Genomic DNA, 27,496 nt, shown 5'->3' on the forward strand with positions numbered 1-27,496 from the left:
CAATTAATCGCTATTTCGTTCCGCTGTGTAGCGTTTATCGATATATAACATGATTAAAATCGACTTTTCACATCCCTAAAAGAGCACACATATACGCTGTTACGCACACATACACAGCCTGGGCGCATCAAGAAAGGCAACACTTGATTTGAAGTCCACCTTGTCAACAGTATGGTTGTCCTTTTTTGACAAACGGCATTTTTAAAAGAGCGAGGAGAGAGAAATGATACTAGTTGCTGCGACGTGAAAGAGAACAGAAAACGTTGGGCCCTTGAGTAAAATTGCTAGATTGTCTCTGAACAAAACGCGTGCTGATTGGTTACTAAATTATAGCTTACTTTTGATTGGATAAGAATAAAATAGCTTGATTTTCACTGGTCAATTTTCTACAGTCGTATTTATAATGTATTAAAAATCGTAAAAAATACACATTATTTCTTTAATTTCAGCACCGTAACATAATATAATATTAAATCTGATATAAATCTAGTATTTCTACAAGTTTGAAGTCATTACGTAACATATTAAACGTTATCTGTCAGAAAACGCGTTTGTTGTTTTTTAACCACGGAAATACAGCTCTGTAATGGCGGGCGCTCGTCGAAGTGATTTCTTTCGGTTTTAATTTTTGGACTATGTTTCTTTGATATTAACAATCATGAGGCAGTTAGATTTGTGCCGGTGTTGCCTCGCAGTGGGTTGTGACAAAGATATTTCTGAGGAATACGAAGAGGATGGACGCAAGGAAGTCTATTCCGATATGTTGCTTGATACGTTCAATATTTTTGTAAGTTATTTGCTCATAATCGTTTGAATTTAGCACTAATCTATATCTATAGCACCCAGGCGTACTAAAACATTTTATTTTCATACGTTGTAAGTGTAAGTTCGTGTGTGTCTTTTAAGTTACTCGGTTAACTTTACTTAGCTAATAAGCACGGGTATTCTAGTAGTACTTGCCTCAGAAATACAATTCAATACATTACCTGTGCTAAAAACAGAACTTCAATCTATAATAATACTACTGATACCGAGTTAGGTACCATGATCTATGAATCATTTTTACAATAATTATGTTATTTTAAATGATCTTCCAATTTTATTGAACTTTGGGTCCATAATCTTTAGCCTTTATTAATCGGCCAAGCCCATTGCATGCAAGTTCTTGCTAGTCTAAGGCTTGCTTTTAATATTTCCAACAGATATCATATGAAGATGTGGGCGGCAAGTGTCAGATCTGCGAGGACTGTATATTACGGCTGCGAGAGGCGGCCTCCTTCAAGGCTCAAGTCATAGAAGCGGGGAAGGCTATCACGCAGAAACTGAAGAACACAAGGATGGAGTCAGACGGTGATGGTATGATTTGTTATAATTTTATTTTTTTAAGCCCTAGCGGCCCACCATACAACTTTTATTACTCTCATTTTATCTGCAATCTGCTGTTTTAGTGTTAGATCAAGAAAACTCTGCAACAATTTTGATAGCATATGCAGTGCAAGTGTTATCACGAACGATCAGAAAGTTGTCGCCAAACTTTTTGCTCATCAATTTGAGAAATCCTTTGTTTGTGAACCAGCACACACGAACATACCGGATGCCTCGTGTGGAAAATTCAATCGAATCAGTATACTTCACTCCTGAGAACGTGGCAAAAACGTTAGCAACATTTAGTGACTCCACCTCAATGGGCCCGGATACTCTACCCTCTGCTTTTCTTAAAAAGTGCAGTAGCGTGCTTGTCCATGAGTTGGCTTTTATAATGAATTTATCCCTCAAGAATGGAACCCTACCTCGAGACTGGAAGGAAGCACATGTCACTCCCATATATAAAAAAGGTGATAAGTTAGTTGCTGCTAACTATCGTCCAATCAGTCTCACAAGTATAATCTGCAAAACTATGGAAAAAATTATAGTCACTGAATTGCGAAATTTCATAAGTAAGGAGAATGTAATTATTAATGAGCAGCATGGCTTCATACCGAAAAGATCCACAGTGACGAATCTTCTTGTATGTCTTGATAAGTGGACACGTGACTGGGACAATCGTCAGCCTACGGACGTCATATACTTAGACTACGAAAAGGCATTTGATCGTGTACCTATTCGAAGGCTTATTGCTAAATTGGAGCACTTTGGAATTCGTGGTCAGCTCCTTGAATGGATATCGGACTTTCTAACCCACAGGATATTTAAAGTAAGAGTAGGGAAAACTTTATCAAATGCACACAACGTCTATAGTGGTGTTCCTCAGGGATCAGTGCTTGGACCAATCCTGTTTGGCATATTTATAACAGATATGAAGAGTGTAGTACAGTCGGAACTGTCAATATTTGCTGATGACACCAAAGTTATGGGTAATCCATTAGTAAGTCACAATATTATCCAAAGCGATTTAGATCGCATAATTCAGTGGACTAAATCACTAAATGCTCATATCACTAAATGCTGACAAGTGCACAGTTCTACACATAGGGAAAACTAATCCTAAACTAAATCACCACATTGACACTGTTCCCCTGCAAGCAGTAGCTAGTCAAAGAGACCTGGGCATCACTGTTTCACATAACTTGAAATGGGACACACATATCACCAAAATCACCAAGAGAGCAAATTCTATGCTGTATATGATCCGGAAAGCATTCCATGTTATTACTATAGACCTATTTATTAGAATATACAAGTCATATCTTCGTCCTTTACAGTATGCTTTTCAGATATGGTCCCCCTACTTTAAAAAGGACATTACAATGCTGGAAAAAGTTCAGCGAAGAGCAACTAAAATGGTTGCTTCATTGAAAGATAAACCATATGAAGAACGGCTTCAAGAATTAGGTCTTACAACATTAGAGGACAGAAGGAAGCGAGGCGATCTTATTGAGACTTACAAAATCTTGTCCGGTCACTACAATGTTCCAAATATTGAGGACCTATACACATCAAGCCAGAATGTAAGGTTGAGAGGGCACTCTAAAAAACTTGTCAAACCTCCGTGTGCTAGCTAGTAACCCTAGAAAACACTTCCTGTCGAATCGTGTGGTAAATGTGTGGAACTCTCTACCAGAAACTGTTGTTAGTGCACCATCGGTCAACACTTTCAAAAATAGACGAGATACACATTTTAGAACTTTAAAAAGTGCAAAATAAAATACACGTGCTTCGATATACACGCATCAGCTCTAAGAGCTGCTAGTGTATCAAATAAAATAATAATAATAATGTGTATCCCTTGCTTTTAGAGTAAACTGTCTTAAAGGGCCTCTGCGCTGTTGGCTTCGGCCCCACGCATGCCTCCCAAAGGTCCGGGACCCCATGGTCCCGAGATATGGAAAGGACAAACAAATAATAATATTAATAATAGGTCATAATTTCATAGAAGCTTGACATTTAAAATAAAGTTTGCACTGCACGTGCTATTAATCGTTGCAGATTTATCTTGGTTTAACCACAGAATAATTAATAGTACTACCGTACAGAAAGGAAACTTCCTACCAAAACGAAGTTTGACAGTGGTTCAGGGTCGAATCATGCTGTCTCTGTCTAATATATGGCACTATCCCTTTCGGCTATTTAGGGTTGTCAAAAATCAAGTGATTATCTTATCTGTGGTCGTGCACGCAAAAGGAAGTCAAGTGGTGCCAACCCTAATAATTGCTCGGAGCAATGCTGAGCCGAACGGAGCCGAGTATGACCGAAGTTAGGAGTTTCGCACCCCTGGTTTAACTCTAGCCATAATCAGATGTTTTATCATCTTTTTTAGGGTTTTGGGAATACAATCGGCAATATAAAATTGACACTCTTTGAATTAATGGTATTAGAAATTAGAATTGAATTAGATTTACTTATAAGATCAAATGAAATAAAATGAAAGAAACTTTGTTCCATTAATGATTTAAATTTGTATAAAATAATTATTTTATTTATTTATTTTGCTTTGGTTTAAAACCCTTTGGTTGACATAAAGTTTTAAGTCATAAAAATGTCATAATGTATTGTTTGTCATATATTATAATCATTAGTCCTAAAACTGAAACCGTAAACTTTTCAGGATTTTCCTCAGGTTAGGTTAGGTTTGTTTTATGGCAATGCTGAAAAGTTACGAGTTTCTGAACCAAACAAATTATGACTAACGAAAATGCGGACATCAAACAATACATTATGACTTCAAACTTTTTGGCAAACGATAGAGACCCAGTTTAAAACATATGATCATTACAGAAGAGATGACAGCAGAGGGAAACATAAAGATGGAGGTGAGCGAGGACGTGGAGCTCTCCTACGAGGACTTCGACTTCACGCAGTTCACTGCAGGCAATGACGATGGTAATTATATATTCGACGACCGGTCTGGCCTAGTGGATAGTGACCCTGCCTGCGAAGCCGATGGTCCTGGGCTCGAATCCCAGTAAGGGCATTTATTTGTGTGATGAACACTAATATTTGTTCCTGAGTCATGGTTGTTTTCTATGTATATAAAGTATGTATTTATCTATATAAGTATGTATATCGTCGCCTAGCACCCATAGTACAAGCGTTGCTTAGTTTGGGGCTAGGTTGATCTGTGTAAGATGTCCCCTAATATTTATTTATTTTATTATTTATATTTTATATGTGCTATTCTCAACCAAAAGGGTACTTATTGACGGTTGTCAATAAGGCGTGATTTCCATATAGCGTCATTTTGTAATCAATCTTATTGACAACCGACAATGTGCTATCTTTTGGTTGAATACGTCACATATTAGGGAGAGTGCATGAACTATAGGGGGCAGCACTGCGATCATATATAACCTGGGGCAGCATTAATTTTTGGCGCCAGGCGTAAATGTGAAGTTAATGCTTCAAATGTAGCCCAGAAGATGGCAGAACCTACTATGCACAAGAAAACGTACGAGAACGGTGGATGGTAGCAGGGTAGCACTCCGATTTCTGATTCAGGCCACAAGATGGCAGACCCTCCATCGCGCACGGTCCCTATTGTAATAATTTTCATTCGAAAATCTGATACCCTAAAAATACATTTCTTAGTTCCTAATCTACAGTTTCCAGTTTTTTTACCTTGTTTGTTAAGTTGCGTAACAATTGATTTTATACTAGTTTTACGGTTTAAACCCACGTGTTTTTCAGTGACTCGCGCGACATATTTCGGAGAGCCTAGGTCACCTTTCTCAAGCACTAACAGTGCGAGCAGCGTTCACGACGGCCGCGCTTCGCGTACTGCTGCGCGCCGCGTCACACGCGAGTACGCGAGTTTAACCGTGAAATTAGTTTTATGTTAGTATGTCTCACGACAGCACAGAATAAGTAATAGTACTACCGTACAGAAAGGACACTTCCTACAAAACCGAAGTTTGACAGGGATTCAGGGTCGAATCATGATGTCCCTTTCTAACTTATGGCACTATCCCTTTCGACTATTTAGGGTTGTCAAAATTCAAGTCATTATCTTATTTGTGGTCGTGCACGCAAAGGGACGTCAAGCCGTGTCAACTCTAATAATTGCTCGGAGCAATGCTGAGTCGAACGGCGCGAGTTTGCCCGAAGTCAGGAGTGTCTCCCCACTGACGACAGTTTAAATATGGACATTGCTAAACAATATTAAAATTACATATTGATTTCAGACGAGATCTATATAATAAAGCTGGAGGATGGGTCCTGCGTGGCCGGAGGCGGAGATGAGATCAGTGCCCTCGCTGACAACCTCCGTCAGAACGAGCTCACCAGGGGCTTGCTGGGCCCCGAGCAGTCTGTTAAGAGCCCTAAACACAAAGTTGGTTAGTATTTAGAGTATACTTTTTAGGGTTCCGTACCTCAAAAGGAAAAAAACGGAACTCTTATAGGATCACTCGTGCTTCTGTCTGTCCGTCTGTCAGACTATTTTCTCGGAAACTACTGGACCAATTAAGTTGAAATTTGGTACACATGTGTAAATGTCAAATGAAAGAGCTCATTTTAAGAATTTCAAATATGTTTTTTTTAATAATTTTAAAATATATAGGTTAGATGTTATTTAAGAAAATAGCCAAAAATTTCCATCCCCCCCCCACTTATCTACGAAACTACTGGGTCATAAAATTTAACAAAAATACACAAAATAATTCTTTACCTATAGATGACATCCCTGTCAACCTATTAGAAATGTGCAGTCAAGCGTGAGTCAGACTTAATGTACAGAACCCTTGGAACGCGAGTCCGACTCGCACTTAGCCGGTTTTTTTTAGTTAGCCTAAGTGTCCAACTGCTGGGCAAAGGCCTCCCCTCTTTGTTGTATAGTCAGCAGAGGATGCTAAGCGGGTAGGGTTTTCAAAATTTCCTTGACACGCTCTTTTTCTCTTAAGAATAATATCAAGTTGTGTCAAGATCATTTTGAACACCTCACCCGCTTAGCAACTTCTGCCGCTGACTGTACTTTCTCGCCAATCTGGGTAGAATGCGTTGCGTCCAAATCGTTGTGCCATCTCCTTTTCGGTCTGCCTTCACCCCGGCTGGTAGAAAATGCTATACATCATTTTGGAAAATAGCTGATACTCTTCAAACTGCTGGATTGATTTCTATCAGACACAACTAAGAACCACCGCAAGGGAACTCGCTTTCACGTAAATAAAACCGCATCGAAATCTGTCCATCCGTTGAAGAGCTAAAACTTGGTAACTGAGTCTTTGTTCGGATACAAAAAAATATTATAATAATTATAATAATCAACCTAACTCTACCTCTCTCTTTCAGTTCCAAAGCCGAAAAAAGAGAAGGCAAAGAAGACCCAAACAGAAGTAACGCAGCGCCACCTCGACATGCGCGCCAACTCCCTCAAACTCGTCCGGAACTCCAACATGTGTCTGTTCAAAGCCGGCCGGGGCAAGTTCACCTGTTTCTACTGCTTCGAGTCCTACCCCGACATGGCACAACTCAGAGAACACTCGAAAACCCACTCTCATACCAAGGAATTAGTGATCAAAATCAATCCGGTCTCTCATCTATGCTACAAAAAGGCTGATATATCATCGTTGCACTGCGCTAGGTGTCTAGAACCCTGCGAAAGCATCGAAGCGCTTCAAGAGCATTTGACAATCATTCACAATTTCACTTTCACCGATGATGGACATCTATTAATACCATTTAAATTAGATAACGGTTACTACTGTGCTATATGTAATATATTATGTAATACTTTTGCATTTTTGAGCATGCATATGAACTCTCACTTCCCTAACTACGTCTGCGAGACGTGCGGAGCTGCGTATATAAATTTCAAAAACTTAGATGTACATAGGCGAGTTGTACATTTGCGCAAATGCAAGAAATGCTTACAAGACAAATGTACTTGTAAAGAACTCAAATTAGGTGGCAGACACAATTCTCGTATGTGTTTAGAATGTAACATAACATTTAAATATTCATATCTATATAAAGAGCATAATTATCAAGTACATGGTGCGAAACGACCTATAGCGACATGTAATATTTGTGATAAAACGTTTCTAACCCCGAATAACCTAAAACTACATATCCGTAGAATACATAATGCAGAGAGGAACCATGTATGTAGAGTATGTGATATGAGTTTCTTCACAGCGCACGGTATGAGGAAGCATATAAGACGAACGCATACTGATGTTGAAATAAAACCATACTCGTGCGACTACTGCGCGTGCAAGTTCAAGATGAAATATTCGTTGAGCAAGCATTTGAAGAATCGCCACGGACGACGGATGGACGGGAGGCTGTTTAATGATGTCGGGCTGACGTTGGAGGTGATGCAAGGACAATAATATTGATAAATCAGGAGGGTTCACACTACTAGATACACTTTTCTTTTTCTTCCGGCTTACTAAAATACACTTTAAATGTAGTTGGAAACTGTCAAAGGTATATATAGATGGCGCCAGCATAGGTTGTCTCTAGTTTTGTTCTATCAGATTTGGCTTAGAGGGTCCAGGCTATAAAGTTAAAAAAATACAAGAATTTGACATTATTTGTTGGACTGATAGGTAAAACCTATGCTGGCGCCGCCATCTGTATAATACTTCGATCGGCCAACCCCAGTTGTTTGAACAAGAGACTTGATAAATATTGTTAATTATAGTAAACTGATCGTAATTTTAATTATACTTATACTTATACTTTTAAAGGTGTGTTAAACCACGGCGATAAAATCATGGAGTTGCAGGTGTATCATAGCTGCTGCATTGAAAAAACACCCTATCACCTGTACTAATGTATTTACACCTATGATGACGAAATAAAATTATTGATTGATTGATTGATTGTACGTAGGCTACAGAGACTGCTTACCATCAGGCCGTGTGCTTGTTTGCCACCGACGTAGTATTAAAAATCAATAATTTATATTGCAAGTAGGCCTCAAGGCGCTTTCACAAGTAAATATATTTACAGATACCTAGGTGTCACGCACACGCCAGCATCATTGGTACAGTCTCGCAAATATAAACCTTATATAAAAGCGTTAGGTTACTTTGACAGTGTACGTACGTTTAAGCGTTCTTGATTCTAGGCACATCTTACAACGGTTTAAAGCGTCCTCAGCATATTAACCCTTCGACCGTCATGAACGCATAAAACGTGCCATCGTAAAAAATGCACGAAAGTTATTATTAAACTGTAACTTTACGCGTCAGTGGACGTGTTTGACGGTCAAAAGGTTTAAACCTTACTCCCAATAATCGTTTCTCAGTCGTCTGTACTTATAAAAATGTTTTATAATTTGTATATATGTCAATAAATATTTTTTGTAAATAAAAATCTGATTTTAAACAAATTATTTTTGCATTTCATTTCGTATAATACGAAATAATTGCCGTGTTTCATCCCTTTGTTTGAAATCTACCCTTACAGGGCTGTAGAGATTGATGGAATTCACTATGGAAATGGTATACTAATTCTACACAAATGAAGTAGCGGGTAGAAGCTAGTAACTTATATAGTCTGTCAAGCCATTTCCGTCAGTAGAAAAAAGCGGCGAATATAAAAAACCGGCCAAGTGCGAGTCGGACTCGCAAACGAAGAGTTCCTTACCATTATCTATAAAAACGGTCACCCATCCAAGTACTGACCTAGGGATGTTGCGGATCAGATTTTTTGACATCCGCAGATGCGGATGCGGATATTTAAAGTCTCACATCCGCGGATGCGGATGTCAAGATTTAGTACTTAAAAAACGTCAAATATTACATTTTTAGCATCTTTTATTTAAAAAAAACGAAACGTTTAGTATTTGAGCAAGAATATAGGTGCGTTTTATTTAATAAACAGTAACTTGGCCGACTTTTCGGGATCTAGACGATTTCGTTATATATAATGACGCAATTACCTAGCACTTACGCCGCCGGCGCCGCCGCTAATACGTTCCTGTTACCGACTTGGTCGACATCCGCATCGATTTTATGCGGATGCGGATGTTGAAAATCATGCGGATGTTCTGCGGATGCGGATGCGAATATCCGCAACATCCCTATACTGACCCCGTCCGACGTTGCTTAACTTCCGCAAAAATCACGTTTGTTGTATGGGAGCCCCACTTAATCTTTATTTTATTCTGTTTTTAGTATTTGTTGTTATAGCGGCAACAGAAATACATCATCTGTGAAAATTTCAACTGTCTAGCTATCACGGTTCGTGATATACAGCCAGGTGACAGACAGACGGACGGACAGCGGAGTCTTAGTAATAGGGTCCCGTTTTACCCTTTGGGTACGGAACCCTAAAAATGAAGGCGCGAATGGTTATCGTCCTATAGACAATTTGAATTTCGCGCCTTTTTCTACTGACCAGTTTGTTTGACAGACTATATTTAAGTTTTAACGCTGTACAGGGAGCGTGTGCGATGGAGGGTCTGCCATCTTGTGGCCTGAAACGGAAACAAACATGTACATTGCTAACATCTACCTTTCTCGTACGTTTTCTTATACATAGTAGGTTCTGCCATCTTGTGGGCTACATCGGAAGCATAAACTTAACAATTCACATTGACGCCAGAAATCTGACGGCTCCTGTGCCGCCCCCTGTAGTTCACGCACGCTCCCTCTCAGACAGAAAGTTTACTGGTTCAAAGATGGGCAGTTTCTTCCAGTTCTAAATAAATAAAAACCAACATAACTTCAACAGTTTAATGCAAACCAACATGCGTCCTTTTCATATGCCTTCTCAAAGAATCCTTAGTCGCAAACGGGTTACTACATAAAGTACACGAAAACCGCTTCTCCCCAGTATGCGTCACTCTATGCCGCGTCACATCCGACTTCGTATAAAACAGGTTATGACACACATCACACTCATGATTCTTCTCCTTCATATGAACGTTTTTCATATGATTATTACACAGACTTCGCGTCACAAACGATTTCTCACACACCAAACACTTATGCTCAGGTTTTCTTAAACCGTGTTTCTCCACCATATGTAAAACTTTGAAATTTTCTTGAAAAAATCTCTCCTCACAATATGGACACGGGAAGCGTAATTTCCTTTCATACTTAATATTATGCACTGACATCTCGTGATGTTTTTTATCTATTTTATTCGAAAATATTTCGTTACAATGCTTGCAACGGAACGGTCTATGAGACCTTGTTTTATGCAAATTTAAAAATACTAGATTAGAAAACGCCGCACCACATATATGACAAACTTGCTTTTGAAAATGTTTATTCATATGCATATTCAATAGTCTAAAAACTGAAAAATTCTCTGAGCATATCTGACATTTTAAATTATCTTCAATTTTGAATGGTACAAGTAAATCTTCGCCTTCAATTTTGATGTCATGTTCTTCTAAATGTAGTTTTAATTTTGGCAAGTTTTCTACAGGTTTTTGGCATATTTTGCAGCACAAGTCGGTGACTTCGACCTTGACTAGTCGGTTCTGCTGTAGGATGATCTTCTTCTTGATGTGTTCTAGAGTGTGCGAGGTGTGTGTGTGGTGTTTGAGGCCGGCCATGTCGGGGAATGGCTCTTTGCAGCAGAAGCAGCGGTACCTGTAACAGAGTGTTGTAGCGCTTAATATCAATAGGTACCATAGAGTAATATTAATATAAGTAAAGAAAGAGTGGTAACTCCATATATAAAGTTTTCTTACCAAAACGCGCGTTATTTTGTAGTCGACATCTAGCGTCATGTAGCGGAATTTAACAGTACTGCTAGTTGACAATAGATGTCTCGGCGAACGACAACTCTAATGCTCAACAATTTTCAGCTAATATTATAACCGGATTAACTGGAAGTCTATTTTCAACCCCTTCTGTTTATAATATTAGTTGTAAATTGTGTTAGTACATTTTTCGTCAGTAGCGACACTTGTGACATCTGGTGTCAAGTAGGGGTACTGATAGTTCCACTACTTGACGTTAGATGTAGACTACGAAATAACGCGCATTTTAGTAAGAAAACTGATGTATGGAGTTACCACTCTTTCTTTACTTATATTACTCTATGATAGGTACCTAATTAAATAAGAATAATAATTATTTATTGTGCCATTGTGTGTAAATTCATCGTGCCAAAAAATTCTGAATAAAATTTAACACTACCCGCATTTTTTTAAATAAGCACACTTTACCAGCTCTTGTTCCACTGGAACACGGACACCGTCGAGTTGGCCAGTAGCTTGAGCGAGTTCTCTCGCAGCAGCGGCCCGGTACCGCGCCGGTCCGCTAGCGCCCTCCACTTGTCCTGATCCGAGTCTGAAATACACAGATTCATTATTGATTTAAACTTTCAAAGTATAATAAAATAAAAAAATAAAATAAAATAAAATAGCCTTTTATTTCTTGCAATTATGACATTTTAGAATAGTTTTTAAAGTTAATATTTAGCAAGAACCCCGTCTTCGCAGGTGAAGGCCTCCTCCAGAGTTTTCCACTCATCTCTATCTTGAGCTATTTGCATCCTGTTTTGACCAGCGATATTTTTTATTTCGTCTTCCCATCTAGTCACAGGTTTTTTCAAAGTATAATCTAACCTCAATTAGGTAATAATCGTATGTCTTTATCTGTCATTTTGACTTATGTATTTGTAAGAAACATAATTTAACTAAATCAGGCCCGTAAAGTTTTATGAATAAGTGGTTAAGTATTTATTATGCAGACCAAAAAAAAAAAAACGGCCAAGTGCGAGTCGGATACATTATATTATTTTTAGTATTTGTTGTTATAGCGGCAACAGAAATACATCATCTGTGAAAATTTCAACTGTCTAGCTATCACGGTTCATGAGATACAGCCTGGTGACAGACAAACGGACAGTTTTTTCCCTTTGGGTACGGAACCCTATAAACTGACTATTTCCATATAATAATAAAATATTGTTTAAGATATTCATCATTTCTTAAATGCCTAGTTGCCTACCTGCATTCTCGTGTTTAGTTCTGTTTTTCTTCGTCTTCGTTTTCCGTTTGAGTCTCGCGGGTTTCCTGGCGCCGTCTTCTAAACTCGCGTCTTTCGTGAGCTCCAGTTTTATGTTGGCGAGGATCTCTAAAACAAAGAAGATAGAGTAGAGCCGGGGTCGGAAGATGCGGCTCTTCAAGACACTCAAAACATTAGCTATTGGAGTGCCCAAGGAAAACAAGGTATGCGGCTTCTTAAGCTAGTTGAGGGTAGATGAAAACATTACATGATCAAATAATGTAGGTTAAGGTCAGGTCGTTCAGTGACAGATCCAGGTGGTTTTGTATTTGGTTGGTTAATCAATAAATGTTATAACTACCCGAAAATGTACAAATTATTTGTTTACTTTTATTTAATACCTAAAGATACAGAGTATATTGATTTCTACAGCAGTTGGCTCTTCTTAAAAGTTTGCCGACACCTGGAGTAGCATCCCAGTGAGGGTGTTACCACGCCGATCGATGACATCGATCGGCGTCGACTGCTCCATATCGATCGATTGGTGTGGTAACACCCTTCAGGCGCAGTGATTTGCGCGCATGTTAGTGGAGTGGAAAGCTTCACTACACCTTACAAAACAAAGTCCCCTGCTGCGTCTGTCTGTGTGTACGTTCGCCATAAACTCAAAAACTACTGAATTGATTTTCATGCGGTTTTCACATATCAATAGAGTGATTCTTGAGGAAGGTTTAGGTGTATAATTTGTTACGGTTTTGTGTAACCCGTGCGAAGCTGCCGGGTTGCTAGTTCTACAAAAGATATCAGTCCCAAAAACCTATTTAACCCATTTTTTCCGCGAGAGGGCGCGCAACGCTCAATACTGTTTATGAATTGCTGTGCGATTTTAAATTAATTAAAATGTAATTACTTAAGTTTTGGTGACATATTTGTGGTCAAACTCTAAAGGGAACACTTTGTTACTTAATTATCATATAAAGTTAAAGACAGAACAGTGAATAATAGTGCTATAAGGCAAATAAATAAAGGATTGTGGTGAAAAAACGGTTTGCATTCAAGATAAGAGTTGGTAACATATGCATCAGTGACTCAAACGCGAATGGTTGTATGAACTGCCGCGGCTCTTAAGACCTTTGTGATAACACCCGCTAAAGTTGTTCTATTAGTGGCCTAGTCAGTGGCGGATTTGCCCTAAGGCCCAGTAGGCCCGGGCCTAGGGCGGCAAGATATTTAGGGGCGGCAAATTGTGACAAAAAAAATCGCTGATGATAACAAGAAATAACTCAAAATGTAGTCAATATGATGGGTGCTGATCTGCTGATAAAGGGGCGGCTGCAGGGCCTGGGGCCTAGGGCGGAAAATACTGCAAATCCGCCACTGGGCCTAGTCCAGTAATGAACATTTTCCTAATAGTTTTAACGTCGAGTTTTCTGTGCTAACATTTACCAGTGAACATTAACATCTACCAACATTTGTTTTGCTTTTTTTTTGTTGTTTTCGTCTAAATTCCAAATAAACTTATACAATGAATTGCTCAGCCTGCCCTTTCGCTGTTAGTGATACGGAACTTATTGTGTGCATTTTCTGTAAAAGCAATTATCATTATAAATGCGTAAACATTACAAGCGCGGAATATAGGGAGAAACAAGTACAGTTGAAAAGGGAATGGCAGTGCCCTTCTTGCAATAATGTCACATCTCGTAGAAGGGGCGCAGACCACACACCAGTTCGGGCCCTTAATCAGTTTGGTCCCCAAATCCGCAACGAGCTGCTTTCGGAGCCCCAGCAGGCAGACATGTCGTGCGACGCGTCATTGTTGGATCTTGAAAATGACTCATTCGCGCTTGGAAATCGTGAAGTGGTACAGCGTCTCGATGGGGATGTCGAAAATAATATTCCATACAGTGCTTTTGCGGCACTTTTGGAACTCAAATTTGCAGAGTTTAGAAAGGAGCTCAATAGTAATTTTAATATTAAAATTGATAGTTTAAGGTCAGACGTTAACTCATTAACGATTGAAATAAAAGGGCTACAACAAAATATCAATTGTGTCAATGAAAAAGTGAAAGCCCTTGAATTGGAGAATGTAGACCTAAAGTCTAAACTGGCAAAATGTGAATCAAATCAAAGCCCCGGTATTCAAGCGCTGCAAGATTCAGTCACCCGGCTGGAGACTGAATTAAACGATAGGGACCAGGCTGCACTCTCTAATGACCTCGAGATTTCTGGAATCCCGGAGTTTAAGGAAGAGTCGGCCGTGCACATTGTCTTGGCTACTGCGAAAAAGATCGGGGTCCCATTGGAGGAGTGTGATGTAGTGAGTGCGGAGAGGGCCGGTCCGGTACGGGACGCGGCGCGGGCGGCGGGCCCGGAGTCAGCGCGCCCGCGCCCGCGCCCGCTCGTGGTGCGGCTGGCGCGCCGCGCGGTCCGGGACGCGCTACTCAAGGCTGCGCGAGTACGGCGCGGTGCTACCACCGAGGGAATCGGCCTACCTGACCACACTGTATCAAAGTTTAATGTGCATGACCGTCTTACCAGGAAGAACCGGATTTTATTTGGCAAGGCTCGTGAGAGAGGGCGCTCCGAGCAGTGGCGCTTCATTTGGAGTAAAGATGGGAGGATCTACGTAAGAAAGTCTGAATCGTCGAGAGTGTATCGGATTCGGACTGAGAGTGATTTGGACCGTGTTTTTTCGATACCATCCAACAACCCCATTGTGTAGCATTTATGGCTTTATTGTTCCCAGAAAGATAAATAATAGTTACATAAATACAATAATGTTTGCATTATCTTTCCTGATTTCAGTTGCAATGTTTCAGTATTGTTTTGACTTAATCTTATGCCTAATGAATTATTTATATGAAGTTTTTATAAATGTGTTATGTATTCTTAATTATGTTTACATGAAGCTGCGTTTGTTTATTAATAAAATTTCTATAAATTATTTAAATCTGTTAAGATGTGTACAATCTGTTAAAATAATATTTCGTAGACTAATGTTTTTGTTTAGTAATATTCACTTGTTTCAAACAGCATATCTAATGAAATATTTAGTTCATGTTGATTTATATTTTTGCACTTATAATCTTTTATTGAAGCTGCATGTTAATATGAATGTTATCAACATAATTCAAAAGGTTTTCCTAAACAGTCATCATTTAAGCGTACTAAAAAAAAAATTAATAAATTGTAAGTACATTGAGATTTCGTTCGCATTTGTTCTGCAATTCATAATCAACAATAAATATGTGACCATTGGCTTATTAAACCCTGGCTCACTTGGGACACGCCATGAGGAGTTTATTGTAGCTCTTGAACGACACTCAGTGGATATAATGGCGATCAACGAGACCTGGTTGCGGGCAGGTGAGGAGGCCCGCGCGCCGGCCCCCGCGGGGTACCGGTTGCGGCACGTGCCGCGCCCGGCCGAGGTGCGCTCGCGCGGCGGCGGAGTCGGCTTTTACATTCGTCGCGGTATCTATGCGCGTAAACTTGATCATCCCCACGCGCCTTTAGTAGAACAAATGTGGTTAAGTATAAAACTTAATGGACTTAGGTTTGCCATAGGTACTGCGTACCGCCCGCCTTGGCTCAACGTAGATACGTTCTTCGACGCCATGACAGAGTCTGTTGGTGCTTTCTACGAATTTGATCATATAATTATAATGGGTGATTTTAATATCGATGCGCTCTCGCCTAATGATACAAATACTAAAAAACTCTCGGAATTTCTGCATTATTTTAATTTTAATCAATATGTCACTCACCCTACTCACATTACTGACCACTCGGAGACCCTTATAGATGTTATATGTAGTAATTACAAACTGTCTAATGTGTGTATTGATCATGTCCCTGATTTAAGTGCTCACGCATTCATCACATGCAACTTGCAAGTCAAAAAACCTAAGCCATCTCCCACTTGGATCTTTTGTCGGCCACTAAAACATATCCCGCTCAACGATTTTAACGCGCTTGTCGTCTCAATTGCTTGGGAACGACTTATATGTGATAATGTTAATGAATCACTTGAATCTTTTAACGTATATCTTAGGCACATATTTGATATATTTGCTCCTGTCAAAAAGATTCATTTAAAAAATAATAGCTATCCTTGGATAACGCACACAGTGAAGGATATGATAAAACTTAGAGATAAAGCACACGCTAGATGCCGCGCCAGTGGTCAGGAATCTCACAAGTTATATTACAAAGAATTAAAAAGTATTGTTAACCATGCCATGTTTACAGAGAAACAAGCATATTTTAATAGCAAAATTAATGCACAAAGTAAAGACTCTCGTAAGTTATGGAAAAATATAAAGCAAAGTATTGTTGACTTTAACAAAAAAGACTACAGCTTCTCTAGTCAGTTTAATGATCCTAATTCAATCAATAATCATTTTCTTAATACTACGAATACAAATGTCACAATTTCAGACCTCACATTTTTTGAATATAACCGTTTTAACTCATCTACGTTTAGTCTAAAACCAGTGGATGAAAACATAGTGTCAAAAATTATTCTCAAAATCTCTTCTAACTCCCAGGGATCTGACGGCATCACGCGTGACATGATTCTGTTGACGCTTCCACGCACCCTTTCAGTCATCACAGCCATAATAAATCAATCGATACAATCAGGAATATTTCCTGAAGCCTGGAAGGAAGCTCTTATTAAACCCATTCCTAAAATTAGCAATCCAACCGACTACAAAGATCTCCGGCCAATTAGTATTCTTCCTTACTTGTCAAAAATTATAGAAAAAGTAGTTAGCCAACAAGTGACTGAGTTTCTAGAAGCTAACTCTATATTGCCATCGAAGCAATCTGGTTTTAGAGCTGGGCGTAGTACATCAACTGCCTTGCTTGACGTTGTGGATGACATCTTGACTGATGTCGATGCTGGAAAAGGATCATTCTTGGTTTTGCTCGATTTTTCACGTGCGTTCGACACCATCGATCACAATTTACTTATTTCCAAGTTAGCCTATTATGGCTTTGACATCAAGGCGCTACAATGGTTTTCCAGTTATTTAAGCGGTCGCAGGCAGAGAGTACAATTAATTAGTGAGAATGGTAACTTTCAAGTGTCTGATGCTTCTTTAGTCTCCCGTGGCGTGCCGCAAGGTTCAATATTGGGTCCTATTCTGTATATACTGTATAGCGCGGATATAGTGAAAGTTATTAAAAACTGTGCGTATCACATTTATGCTGACGATATTCAATTATACTTATCTTGTAAGCCAAATGATACTTCATGTGCAGTGAAAAAAATCAATGACGATTTGAGACGAATAGTTCAGTGGTCCACCAAAAACAGTCTAGTCTTGAACCCAGCAAAGTCAAAATTCCTTGTGCTTGGTGCTGAGCAGCAAAGGCGTAAAATGTGCAACCACAACCCTCTGATTAAAATTGGAGCTGACTGTATTGAGCATGTAACGGAAGCAAGGAATTTGGGTGTGCTCATGGACGGCAAACTTAGATTTCACAACCACGTATTGGAGATCTCTAGAGTATGTTTTTATAGACTTAAGATATTATATAGTGTACGTAGATATTTAAGTACTGACGTAAGAATATCTCTATGTGAATCTTTGATTCTGTCAAAACTTAACTATGCTGATATTGTTATAGGTGGATGTCTATTGTACCAAACAAAAAAGCTATTGCAGCGGGTGCAGAACGCATGTGCACGTTTTTGTTTTAATATCCCACCTCGAACCCATGTAACTCCTTATTTAAATAATAGTGGGTTAATGAATATGGAATCGCGGCGGTCGCTGCATTTTGCTTGCATGCTCTTTGGCATTATAAAATCCATGACGCCCTCCTACCTCTATGAAAAGTTAACTTTTTCACAACGCCATATTAGGGGAGCCATACGTCTTCTTTGCCCTAGACATTGCACCGCAGCATTTCGTGGCAGTTTTAAATACTCTGCCACGAAGTGCTGGAACAATATACCTCCACCTATAAGGAACTCGCCATCAATTGGTTCATTTAAATGTAAATTCAAAAAACACATTTTAATCTTACAAAAAATATAATTATTGGGTATATATACTCCTATTACTCCTGTGACATCCCTACTAGAACGAACGCCTGCTAAATAATTTATTTCACCTTGTATGCCAGATAAACCAAATTAATGACTGTTTAGGTACCGTAGGTTGTTATTTTAGTTTTACTTTAGTTTTTAATTGAATAATAATTTGAGCTTTAATAAATTTACTTGAAATTTATGCATTATATAAAATTTGTACTTTAGCATGTAGTTGCGCTCTCTCGGAAGGGTTTCCACGGAAGACCAGCGTCGAGATCCTTAGATGGTATCTTGACATTACGCTGAGTGGAGACCTTTTCAGTGACGTTTAATAATAAATTAGTTCTGTTGTCTCATGTAATACCTAAATTTAAGCGTTTTCTGAATAAATTTCTTCTATTCTATTCTATTCTATTCTATTCTATTCTATTTATACAGGCAAGATAACAATTAATCTTCTGAGGTCTAGAGATTTCTCAAGAATAGCTGATTTTCTTTAGCATTGGTCTCACCATCATCATCGAAACTCGCACCATCTGGATATCCATCGCTGACACCCTCTGCATCTAGTGGTAACGGTTCCGCCTTCACGTCTGACAACTTTAGGTTTGGTTCCATGATGACATCTGTAAATGTATTCCATATCTTCAATATTTACATATGAGTCGCTTAACTTCAAACACGGCTAAATCCATCTGTCAGATTATATTTTGGTATTAAGAAAAGGTAATTAATATTTTATTTATATATTTGCTGAGAGGGTCGAATGGATTTACCTGAGTTTGAAATTAATTACACATATTAGGGCCACAACTTTCTTTTAAATTTTATGTAAGTATTGAATTGTGGCGCTCCATGATAGTAATTACCATAACAACCACAACCACACGCAGTACAGTTACTTTAAAGATCAGACTTCTATGAAATTATGATGTATAAAATAACTAGTGATCCAAAAGGCTCGAGCCTTTGGAGCTCTTTTTTTAGGGCTCGCCTCATCTCTTGAAGCCTAAAAGGCTAAAAGCCTATTTAGCTCTTTAGCCCCCGAGCCTAGTTCTATTTAAGAGCCTAGACTCTTGGGGCTAATAACCTTATTAAGCGACTAAAAAAAGCCTATTTAGCTCTTTAGCCCCCGAGCCTAGTTCTATTTAAGATCCTAAACTCTTGGGGCTAATAACCTTATTAAGCCCCAAGAGTCTAGGCTCTTAAATAGAATTAGGCTCTGGGGCTAAAGAGCTAAATAGCCTTTTAGGCGTCAAGAGATGAGGCGAGCCCTAAAAAAAGAGCTAAAAGGCTCGAGTCCTTTGGATCACTAGAAATAACACTTGCACTGCCTGTGCTATCAAAATCGTTGCAGACTTTGTCTTGCTTTAACTGTACCAACCTTATGAGTGTAATTTTTGTTATTTTATTTACATACCTTCATCATGTTCCAATGTGTAATACTGACTGAGTGTGGCTTCACTCTGGAGTACAGTTTGCTTGAAGGCACGCGCGTCTCGAAGGCGAATAATGCAGCCTTCACAAATAAGTGTACTAGCACCATTCTGGTCAGAAATCTGTTCAATATAATAAATAATTGGTAATTACTTGGTCTTTGCAGTTACCTGATAGAAGATTGAGCTATTATTTATTAGTTAAAGTGATTAAAAAGTACATAACGCGTATAAACATCGAATTATATATTATTTATGAAGTTATATTTTGAGTGCCCGTAACTCATTAGATTTTTACATCACCAGTACAAAAAGTGTTTTAAACTATACAGTGAATAGATTATGATATGTACTTAACCTGTATATCGAGAGTTTCTTTCAGCATTTCTTCGTAAACTTCCTTTTCGCCAGAGAAATAGTAAGCAGATGAAATATTCTTGTAACATCCGTCAGTGAGGCAGCACCTGCAGATATTCGGCGAAGGCTTCCAATCCATGCTTCTTTCTTTATTTGAGGTCATTATAAAACGGTTTTTGTTAGATCTTCATTCATAAAATCATAAAATATGTGTTTTATTTAGATAAACAATTACGATTGTAAGCAGGCTGACGCAACTAGGAACAAAAAAAAGTTTTGTATGGAAAATAGTGACCTAACCATAGCCAATAAAGCAAAACAAAACGTCAGTGCTATTTAGCTGTCAAGTCAACTTAGTCAACTGTCAGCCATATTGCTTTGCTTGTCATGGCGCCTTGCATGTATTACTCGCGTATTTCTTGGAGTTTAATTTTCAAAATCCTTTACCATTTTTAAATACAATCAAATGTGATAAAAACATATAGTGACTTCATAGATTTTGTGTAAATGCCACCGAAAATCAGAGCCTTTAAATGCGAAATATGTGGCAATCTCTACACTCGCGATGTTCCCGAAAAAAGGAAATTCATGGCGAAATTCCCGTTGGATGAAGACCGGTAAGTATTGCTTTAGATACTTTTAGCTTTATTTTGGTGTAAACACACCAAAACACATCGAAAATTTGATATTTCATATCCTTTTCATTGTCAACTAGGGATGTACTACAAGTATCGATAACTTCAGCTTTGTTTGTTTATCAATGTAAATAATATAGTAAGACGAGTGAAATTTCCTGTTAGAATTTGACCAAGAAAAGTCTGCAGCGACTTTGATAGCCCACGCGGTGCAAGTGTTATTTCTACGTCATAATTTCAAAGACGTTTGACGTTTAAAATAAACACATGCACTGCGTGGGCAAGGTATCAAAATCGCTGCAGACTTTTCATGGTCTAGCTCTATCTTGCATGCGATATGACTATAATTAATTCTCCGAAAATTTTCCCAGATCTATATCTTCCTTACAGAAACAGAAACAGTCACATAACTTCCCATTTTACAAGCTTTTATTTGCCTTCACCTGTCCCGTAGTCTGTCAAATCTTCGAGCTGATCTGATGATGGAGACAGGAGGTGGCCATAGGAACTCTGTGATGAAACAACGCAACCTAATTGTGTTAGGGGTTTTTAGAATTGTCTTGATGAGTATTAGTTGTCTGTCATAAGAAAAGTACAGTCAGCGATAAAAGCTTGTACCAAAAATGAAATTTTTGCCAAAAACTTATTTAGAATCTTCCTTTCACGCTACATTTTGCTTGCAAACTGTAATTATATAACACATTTAAATGTTTTCAGGTGGTTTCAAGCAGTGGGTCAAATTAATTGGGAACGAAGACCTGGTATATCTTCCCTTAGAAAAGTTACATGAATTAAAATTTGTATGCGCAGACCATTTCGAAAAAGAGCTTTTAATAAAAAAAACAATCAACTTAAAACGTCTGCCATCTGCCATACCTTCAAAAAATTTAAAAGCTGATCCACTTCCTGATGAAATGCTGCTTAATTTTCCTTGTCATGTTTATTCGAAAAGGAACATTCCTACGAATCTCGACCCTCTGGCGATCAGTGACAATGAAGTTTATTCACTACCCCAAGTAGAAGCCATCGCTGGGCCTAGTAACTCGGGTAAGTTTTAAACCTTTATTTGACAGTTATACCTACCTCTTTTAGATGAGATGAGTGATTTTAATTATATTTTTACACTAATTTTTACAGAATCATTCATGTCTGGACAGCAGCTGCCATCTCAAGCCATACCATTAAAAAAGCTTGAAGCTATTCCAATCGCTGATGAAACTCTGCTGAATTTTTCCAATAATGCTTATTCAACATTGTTGATAAAAGGAATGACAATGAAGTTTCACTACCTCAAGTAGAAGCTATCGCTGGGCCTAGTAACTCGGGTAATTTTTAAACCTTTATTTGACAGTTATAACTTATATCTCTTTTGGATGAGTAAAGGATTTTTATTATATTTTTACACTTTTAATATTTACAGATTCATTCATGCCTGGACAGCAGCTGCCATCTCAAGCCATGCCATTACAAAAGCTTGAAGCTATTCCAATCACTGATGAAACTCAGCTGAATTTTTCCAATAATGCTGATTCAAACATTGTTGATAAAAGGAATGACAATGAAGTTTCACTACCTCAAGTAGAAGCTATCGCTGGGCCTAGTAACTCGGGTAAGTTTTAGCTTGTATTTGACAGCTAAATCTCTTGAAACGTTTTCCATTAACATATATCTAAGGACGGGCCTTAGGGCACTATGAATGGTGCTAGTGCTAGTTCAGCGGTGTGCCTCACGAATTATAGCCAATAGTGCAGTCTAACGCAACTAGTTGCAAACAATCGCGCGCGCTTGATGCGAACTCATCAACCAATCGCAGTTGGTTGATTGTTGACTGCACGATTGGCTCGAATTCGTGTCCGTGACACAGTTGTACTGGTGGCACATTCTTATTGCCCGTAAGGCCTATCCTACGTTTTCAGTAGAGTTACTGGCTACTGAAATATTACACAAAGTTTTGGCGGGAAATTCATGTTCTTGTTAATAATTTCTAATTAATTAATTGTGTCTTCGTAAACTAAAAGAATCTTGTTTTATAGGTAACTGCATAAGCGCACGTGGAACAAGTTTAAATGTTTGAATAAATATACAGCTTTTGTTCGCGTGCGTGATGCCGTCACGGTTTCTGGTATATCATATGATAGTAGAGATTTTAAAACGTGTGTAGCGTGTGTACAGGGTAAGGCAAGTAGGGTCCCCTTTCCTAAGAAATCTCTCAACAGGGCTAAAGAGGTCCTGGGTTTAAGTACATGCAGACGTCTGTGGGCCGCTACCATCTCCCTCATTCAGCGGTGCGAGGTATTTCTTGCTTTTCATAGATGACTATTCTAGAAAGAAGTTTGTGTACTTTTTAACTAAAAAAGGTGAAGTATTTGATAGGTTCAAAGCTTTAGTGGAGAACCAGACAGGTAAAAAGATAAAATCGCTACGTAGCGACAATGGAGGAGAATTCACAAGTTCTGCTTTTCAGGCGTATCTCAAGAGCAATGGCATCGTGCATCAAACCACTGTTCCTGGCTCCGCTGCTCAGAACGGGGTCGCAGAACGCGCGAACAGGACCGTGATGCAGGCTGCAAGATGCGGGCCTAAGCAACGAATTCTGGGCGGAGGCCGTTAACACGCGTCAAAAACCGCTGTCCTACGAAAGCTGTACTGGGGAGCACTCCCGAAGAAAAGTGGAGTGGGAAAAAGGTATCTCTAAGTCATTTACGTATCTTTGGTTCTGTGGCTTATGCGATGACTTTGATGCGTTCAAAATTAGATCCGAAAGGCAAAAAGTACATTTTTGTTGGGTATTGTCAGCATACAAAGGGTTATTATAATAGTGACGGAAATATAATAATGTGATATATTTTTAGAACCGGCTCTGAATGCCCTTTCATTTAATACCACACACGATTGGTTTCTGAACAAAAAAGTTTTTTTTTCCATACAAAAAAAGATGACGTCATAACTCTTCTACTTTTTTTTCTTTTGGTGCTACGGGTCAAATTGATTCAAATGGTCTAAAGATAAATCGTACCGATTTTCATACCTTTAACACCATTTGCAGCTAATTCCCGAATTTCAGGCTGTACCGCTAACACTAGTAGTGAGTGGTAAATCATAAATCATTTATTTTTCGTGATAAACTTATTTTACATACAAAAGTAACAATGATAAGGTTAGACATAGGTACATAATTACATATTGTTTACCATGAAATGGGCTCGCCTCAGCATAATGCCGACCCGAGAGTCGGCGCTGGTCTTCCGGCGAGTCCATTTTTGTGGGCCACGATCACAGCTGTGGTACGTCTGATGATGCCAATTTGACATAAAATTCTCAGAGTACGAGCGATCGAACGAGTACGGTCATAATACATGATTCGTCTAGCTCAGGTGAATGTGATGATCCGGCCGATGCAACTTATATTCCAGAGGAGGAGAGTACGGATACTTCGGACAGTTCAACGGGTTCTCCACATTTTGGATTCCTAGCGGGCACGTCCAATCCAGATGCTCCACTATACAAGAAGCACTGAGTGGTCCAGACGCTGACAATTGGAGGGAAGCAATGTCTTGTGAGTACAACTCATTATAAAAAAAACATTTTATTTTTCTTCTCATTTTTTAAATACTTTTCGCGGTGGTACACCTACAAAAAAAATATGCATGAGTAGCCACTAATACCCACTACATACACATATAAAAATATTTGCATAAATCTTCGTGCGTCATGTCAAAAAATAACCTCCGCGAAAAGTATAAAAAAAAACGAGAAGAAAAATAAAATGTTTTTTTTTTTATAATGAAGTATAAGGACATGATGCAGGTTAAACATATCCATTTTGTAGTCTATTTTATTGTTGTCAAATATAATTTTGTTTGGTTTATCTAACTTGAACAGTTTACAAAATATGACACTTTCAATGATACACTGATTATTTTACATTATCTTGAATAACTCGAAAACAAAAGAAGATCGAGGACTGATATTAAGCATAGAGTGTTCTTAGGACCTGCCAGTACACCACCTGAAAGAATGACCAAATCCGTCGTTGGGGGCACTTCTTGTTCGCTTAGCCTGCTAGACCCTTTGAAGCTTGTGGGTATGCAGGGTATGCTAGAAGTATCTTAGAATTATGATGATCGGTGAGCGAGCGAGTGAGTGAGTGAGTGAGTGTGTCAGTGTCGAAATTAACACATTCAATACCACTAAGTGCTACGGGTTACGCTCGTAGCGCGTAGCCACGGTTTCGTCGTATGTAGCGCGTAGTCGCTACGAACAGTGTACCCGACAGTCGGGTTCTTGGTGTTGAATGTGTTAAGGAACTTTGACGTACAATAATTCTTAAACTACAAGTTCAAATTGAATGTTTTTGAGATTATATGTAAAGCATGTTAAGCCCTATATGTCACTGAAAATTTAGGGTTCTAGCTTTAGCCAGCACAAAATTACAGGATGTCGAATACTCCCATGGAAACAGGACTTAATTCACCTAGGGGCAATCAAAGAGATGATACCTATGATTATAGAGGTCTTGTAGGTTCTCTTATGTATATTGCTATCTGTACCCGACAGACATCTCATACGCAGTTAGCTACTTGAGTCAATTTAATGAATCATTTACTTACAGAGACCCACTGGAAAGCAGCCAAAAGAGTCTTGCGCTACTTGAAAGGTACCTTGGATCTCCGTTTGACTTTTAAGAAAAGCAAGCAGCAGCTGGATATCACTGGATATGCGGATGCAGACTGGGGCAGTGACGACGTAGACCGCCGGTCGTACTCGGGCTACGTCTTTAAAATAGGTGAGTCAGTAGTTACTTGGGAAAGTCGCAAGCAAAAAACAGTTAGCCTTAGCTCTACCGAAGCCGAATACTACTCTTTGTCAAATTCTTGTAAAGAGGGTTTGTTTATTAGTACATTTCTGAAAGAAATTATAAATAAAGAAATTGTACCGACAATTTTCAATGACAATTAGTCAGCGCTAAAATTGTGTAGAAGCTCTTTACATCATGCTAGGACCAAACATATCGATATACGGCATCATTTTATTAGAGAACTTGTAAATAGTAATAAGATTACTATTGAGTATCTGAATACTAATGATATGTTGGCAGATATACTGACAAAAGCGTTGTGTAAAGTTAAACACAGTAAGTTTGTGAGACAACTCACATTACTGTCATAGGTAAATGCATATAACTATGTATTCTATGTAATAATTGTGTTCTTAATGTAATTACCATCATGGTTATTTGTTGGTTTAGTCAAACATGATAGTGATTACATGAAATTAAAAGACTCGTTTATTTTATAAACATTTATTGAATTACAATTCATAATGTGGATAACTGAACTTTGTTGATACGGTGTAGCGAAAGTTCAGTGCATATGTTTTTGTTAATTTACTTTTTTATTTATTAGAAGTGTCGGTCACTACTTAAGTTTTGTGTTTGTGTGTTTAAACAAGATTGCTTTGGTTTAAGGGCCAGTGTTGGAAAGTGTCTTCGTAAACTAAAAGCATCTTGTTTTATAGGTTACTGCATAAACGCACGTGGAACAAGTCACAGAGTAAATAATAGTATAGGTACGAAGACTCACTCTCTAACAAAACGCGTCTGTTACGATCAGCACAGATATGGCCGCTAGGTGGCGACAGCGCCACGCGCGGCTTATGGCTTTCCCCAAAATTGGGGCGGAACGGATGCACTTTTAACTACCTGTAGCAAAGCGACGAAATCGCGGAGTGAGCCACGTCTGAACAAGTTTAAATGTTCGCGTGCGTGATGCCGTCACATTCGTTTCGACCTTTCTGCTGAACAGCCTAAATTTGTAATCAGTGCTTATTCCTCGACAATATACATCTTCATATGGACTTATCATAGTTTCCTTTACGCCCAGGTTTAAAAATTCAAAAGATCTTGGGCTGGTCACACTTTGTGTAGTAAGAATTAGTTTTGATACTAGAAAATATTTTTGATTTTCTGTGCACACATAAGGTACCTAAGGAAATAAATTAAATATACGTTGACGTGCACTCAAAGTTGGCGCACATAATTTCTACCACTATGTAAAGTACAGTCAACGACAAACAGACATGTTTACGATCCAATGTTTTGATTTTATTGATATTTTCCAGAACTTCTAGTTTATCCGTTTCTTTACACACTTATCCTGTTTATGAGATTATGGTATTAATAAATTCACATACTTTAATCAAAGTTATAGGCAAATGTTAGAACTAGCACTTAAAGTATCAAAATATATAGAGCACCAACCTACTAAATTTTTTACGCTTGTAAACATTGCAGTTTTTCGTTATACAACGCTTCACGTCGACTTCGCACATCATCGTAATATTCGTAATTGTTTACGAGCTTAAATAGTAGTTTGCGGACCTCACTCGGTATAGTAATTATTAATATTATTTAAAATAAACCCCTTATAAACCGCAAACAATTTGAATGAATGACATAAATTGACAACTGACCTTTAGCTTTTTTGACCGAAGCGTAGCGAAGGTCTACGTTTTGACTCGGGCATTTTGCTTTCGTATGTCCGGATGTTCTCCTCTACAGGTCACAATTCTCAACCGATTCTCGTGAAATTTTGTGACCAGATTCTATGATTAAATAAAATTTTTATGTCAATCCAGTTTTTGGAAATTTTTAAAAATGGCGGAGTCGTG

General features: G+C 38.5%; 2 protein-coding genes and 1 long non-coding RNA gene across 3 annotated transcripts; 2 read left to right on the top strand and 1 right to left on the bottom strand.

The window, feature by feature from the left end:
* The first annotated feature begins 421 nt into the window (after positions 1 to 421).
* LOC134803297 (zinc finger protein 652-A-like) lies at positions 422 to 8,094 on the top strand. The gene is made up of 5 exons (XM_063776071.1): positions 422 to 787; positions 1,203 to 1,356; positions 4,216 to 4,320; positions 5,619 to 5,771; positions 6,724 to 8,094. The coding sequence occupies exons 1-5, from the start codon at positions 659 to 661 to the stop codon at positions 7,764 to 7,766; spliced, it is 1,584 nt and encodes a 527-aa protein (XP_063632141.1). The 5' UTR covers positions 422 to 658; the 3' UTR covers positions 7,767 to 8,094.
* A 2,013-nt stretch (positions 8,095 to 10,107) lies between these two features.
* Positions 10,108 to 20,373, bottom strand: LOC134803301 (zinc finger protein 33B-like). The gene is made up of 6 exons (XM_063776078.1): positions 20,194 to 20,373; positions 19,820 to 19,958; positions 18,912 to 19,025; positions 12,357 to 12,482; positions 11,570 to 11,693; positions 10,108 to 10,988 (listed from the first exon to the last, which is right to left on the bottom strand). The coding sequence occupies exons 1-6, from the start codon at positions 20,353 to 20,355 to the stop codon at positions 10,121 to 10,123; spliced, it is 1,533 nt and encodes a 510-aa protein (XP_063632148.1). The 5' UTR covers positions 20,356 to 20,373; the 3' UTR covers positions 10,108 to 10,120.
* A 1,608-nt stretch (positions 20,374 to 21,981) lies between these two features.
* LOC134803476 (uncharacterized) lies at positions 21,982 to 25,579 on the top strand. The gene is made up of 4 exons (XR_010145987.1): positions 21,982 to 22,152; positions 22,248 to 22,436; positions 23,292 to 24,383; positions 25,440 to 25,579. It is a non-coding gene; the product is annotated as an uncharacterized LOC134803476 (long non-coding RNA).
* The last annotated feature ends 1,917 nt before the right edge of the window (positions 25,580 to 27,496 follow it).

This window comes from Cydia splendana, chromosome 26 (assembly GCF_910591565.1).
Source record: "Cydia splendana chromosome 26, ilCydSple1.2, whole genome shotgun sequence".
Taxonomy (NCBI): domain Eukaryota; kingdom Metazoa; phylum Arthropoda; class Insecta; order Lepidoptera; family Tortricidae; genus Cydia; species Cydia splendana.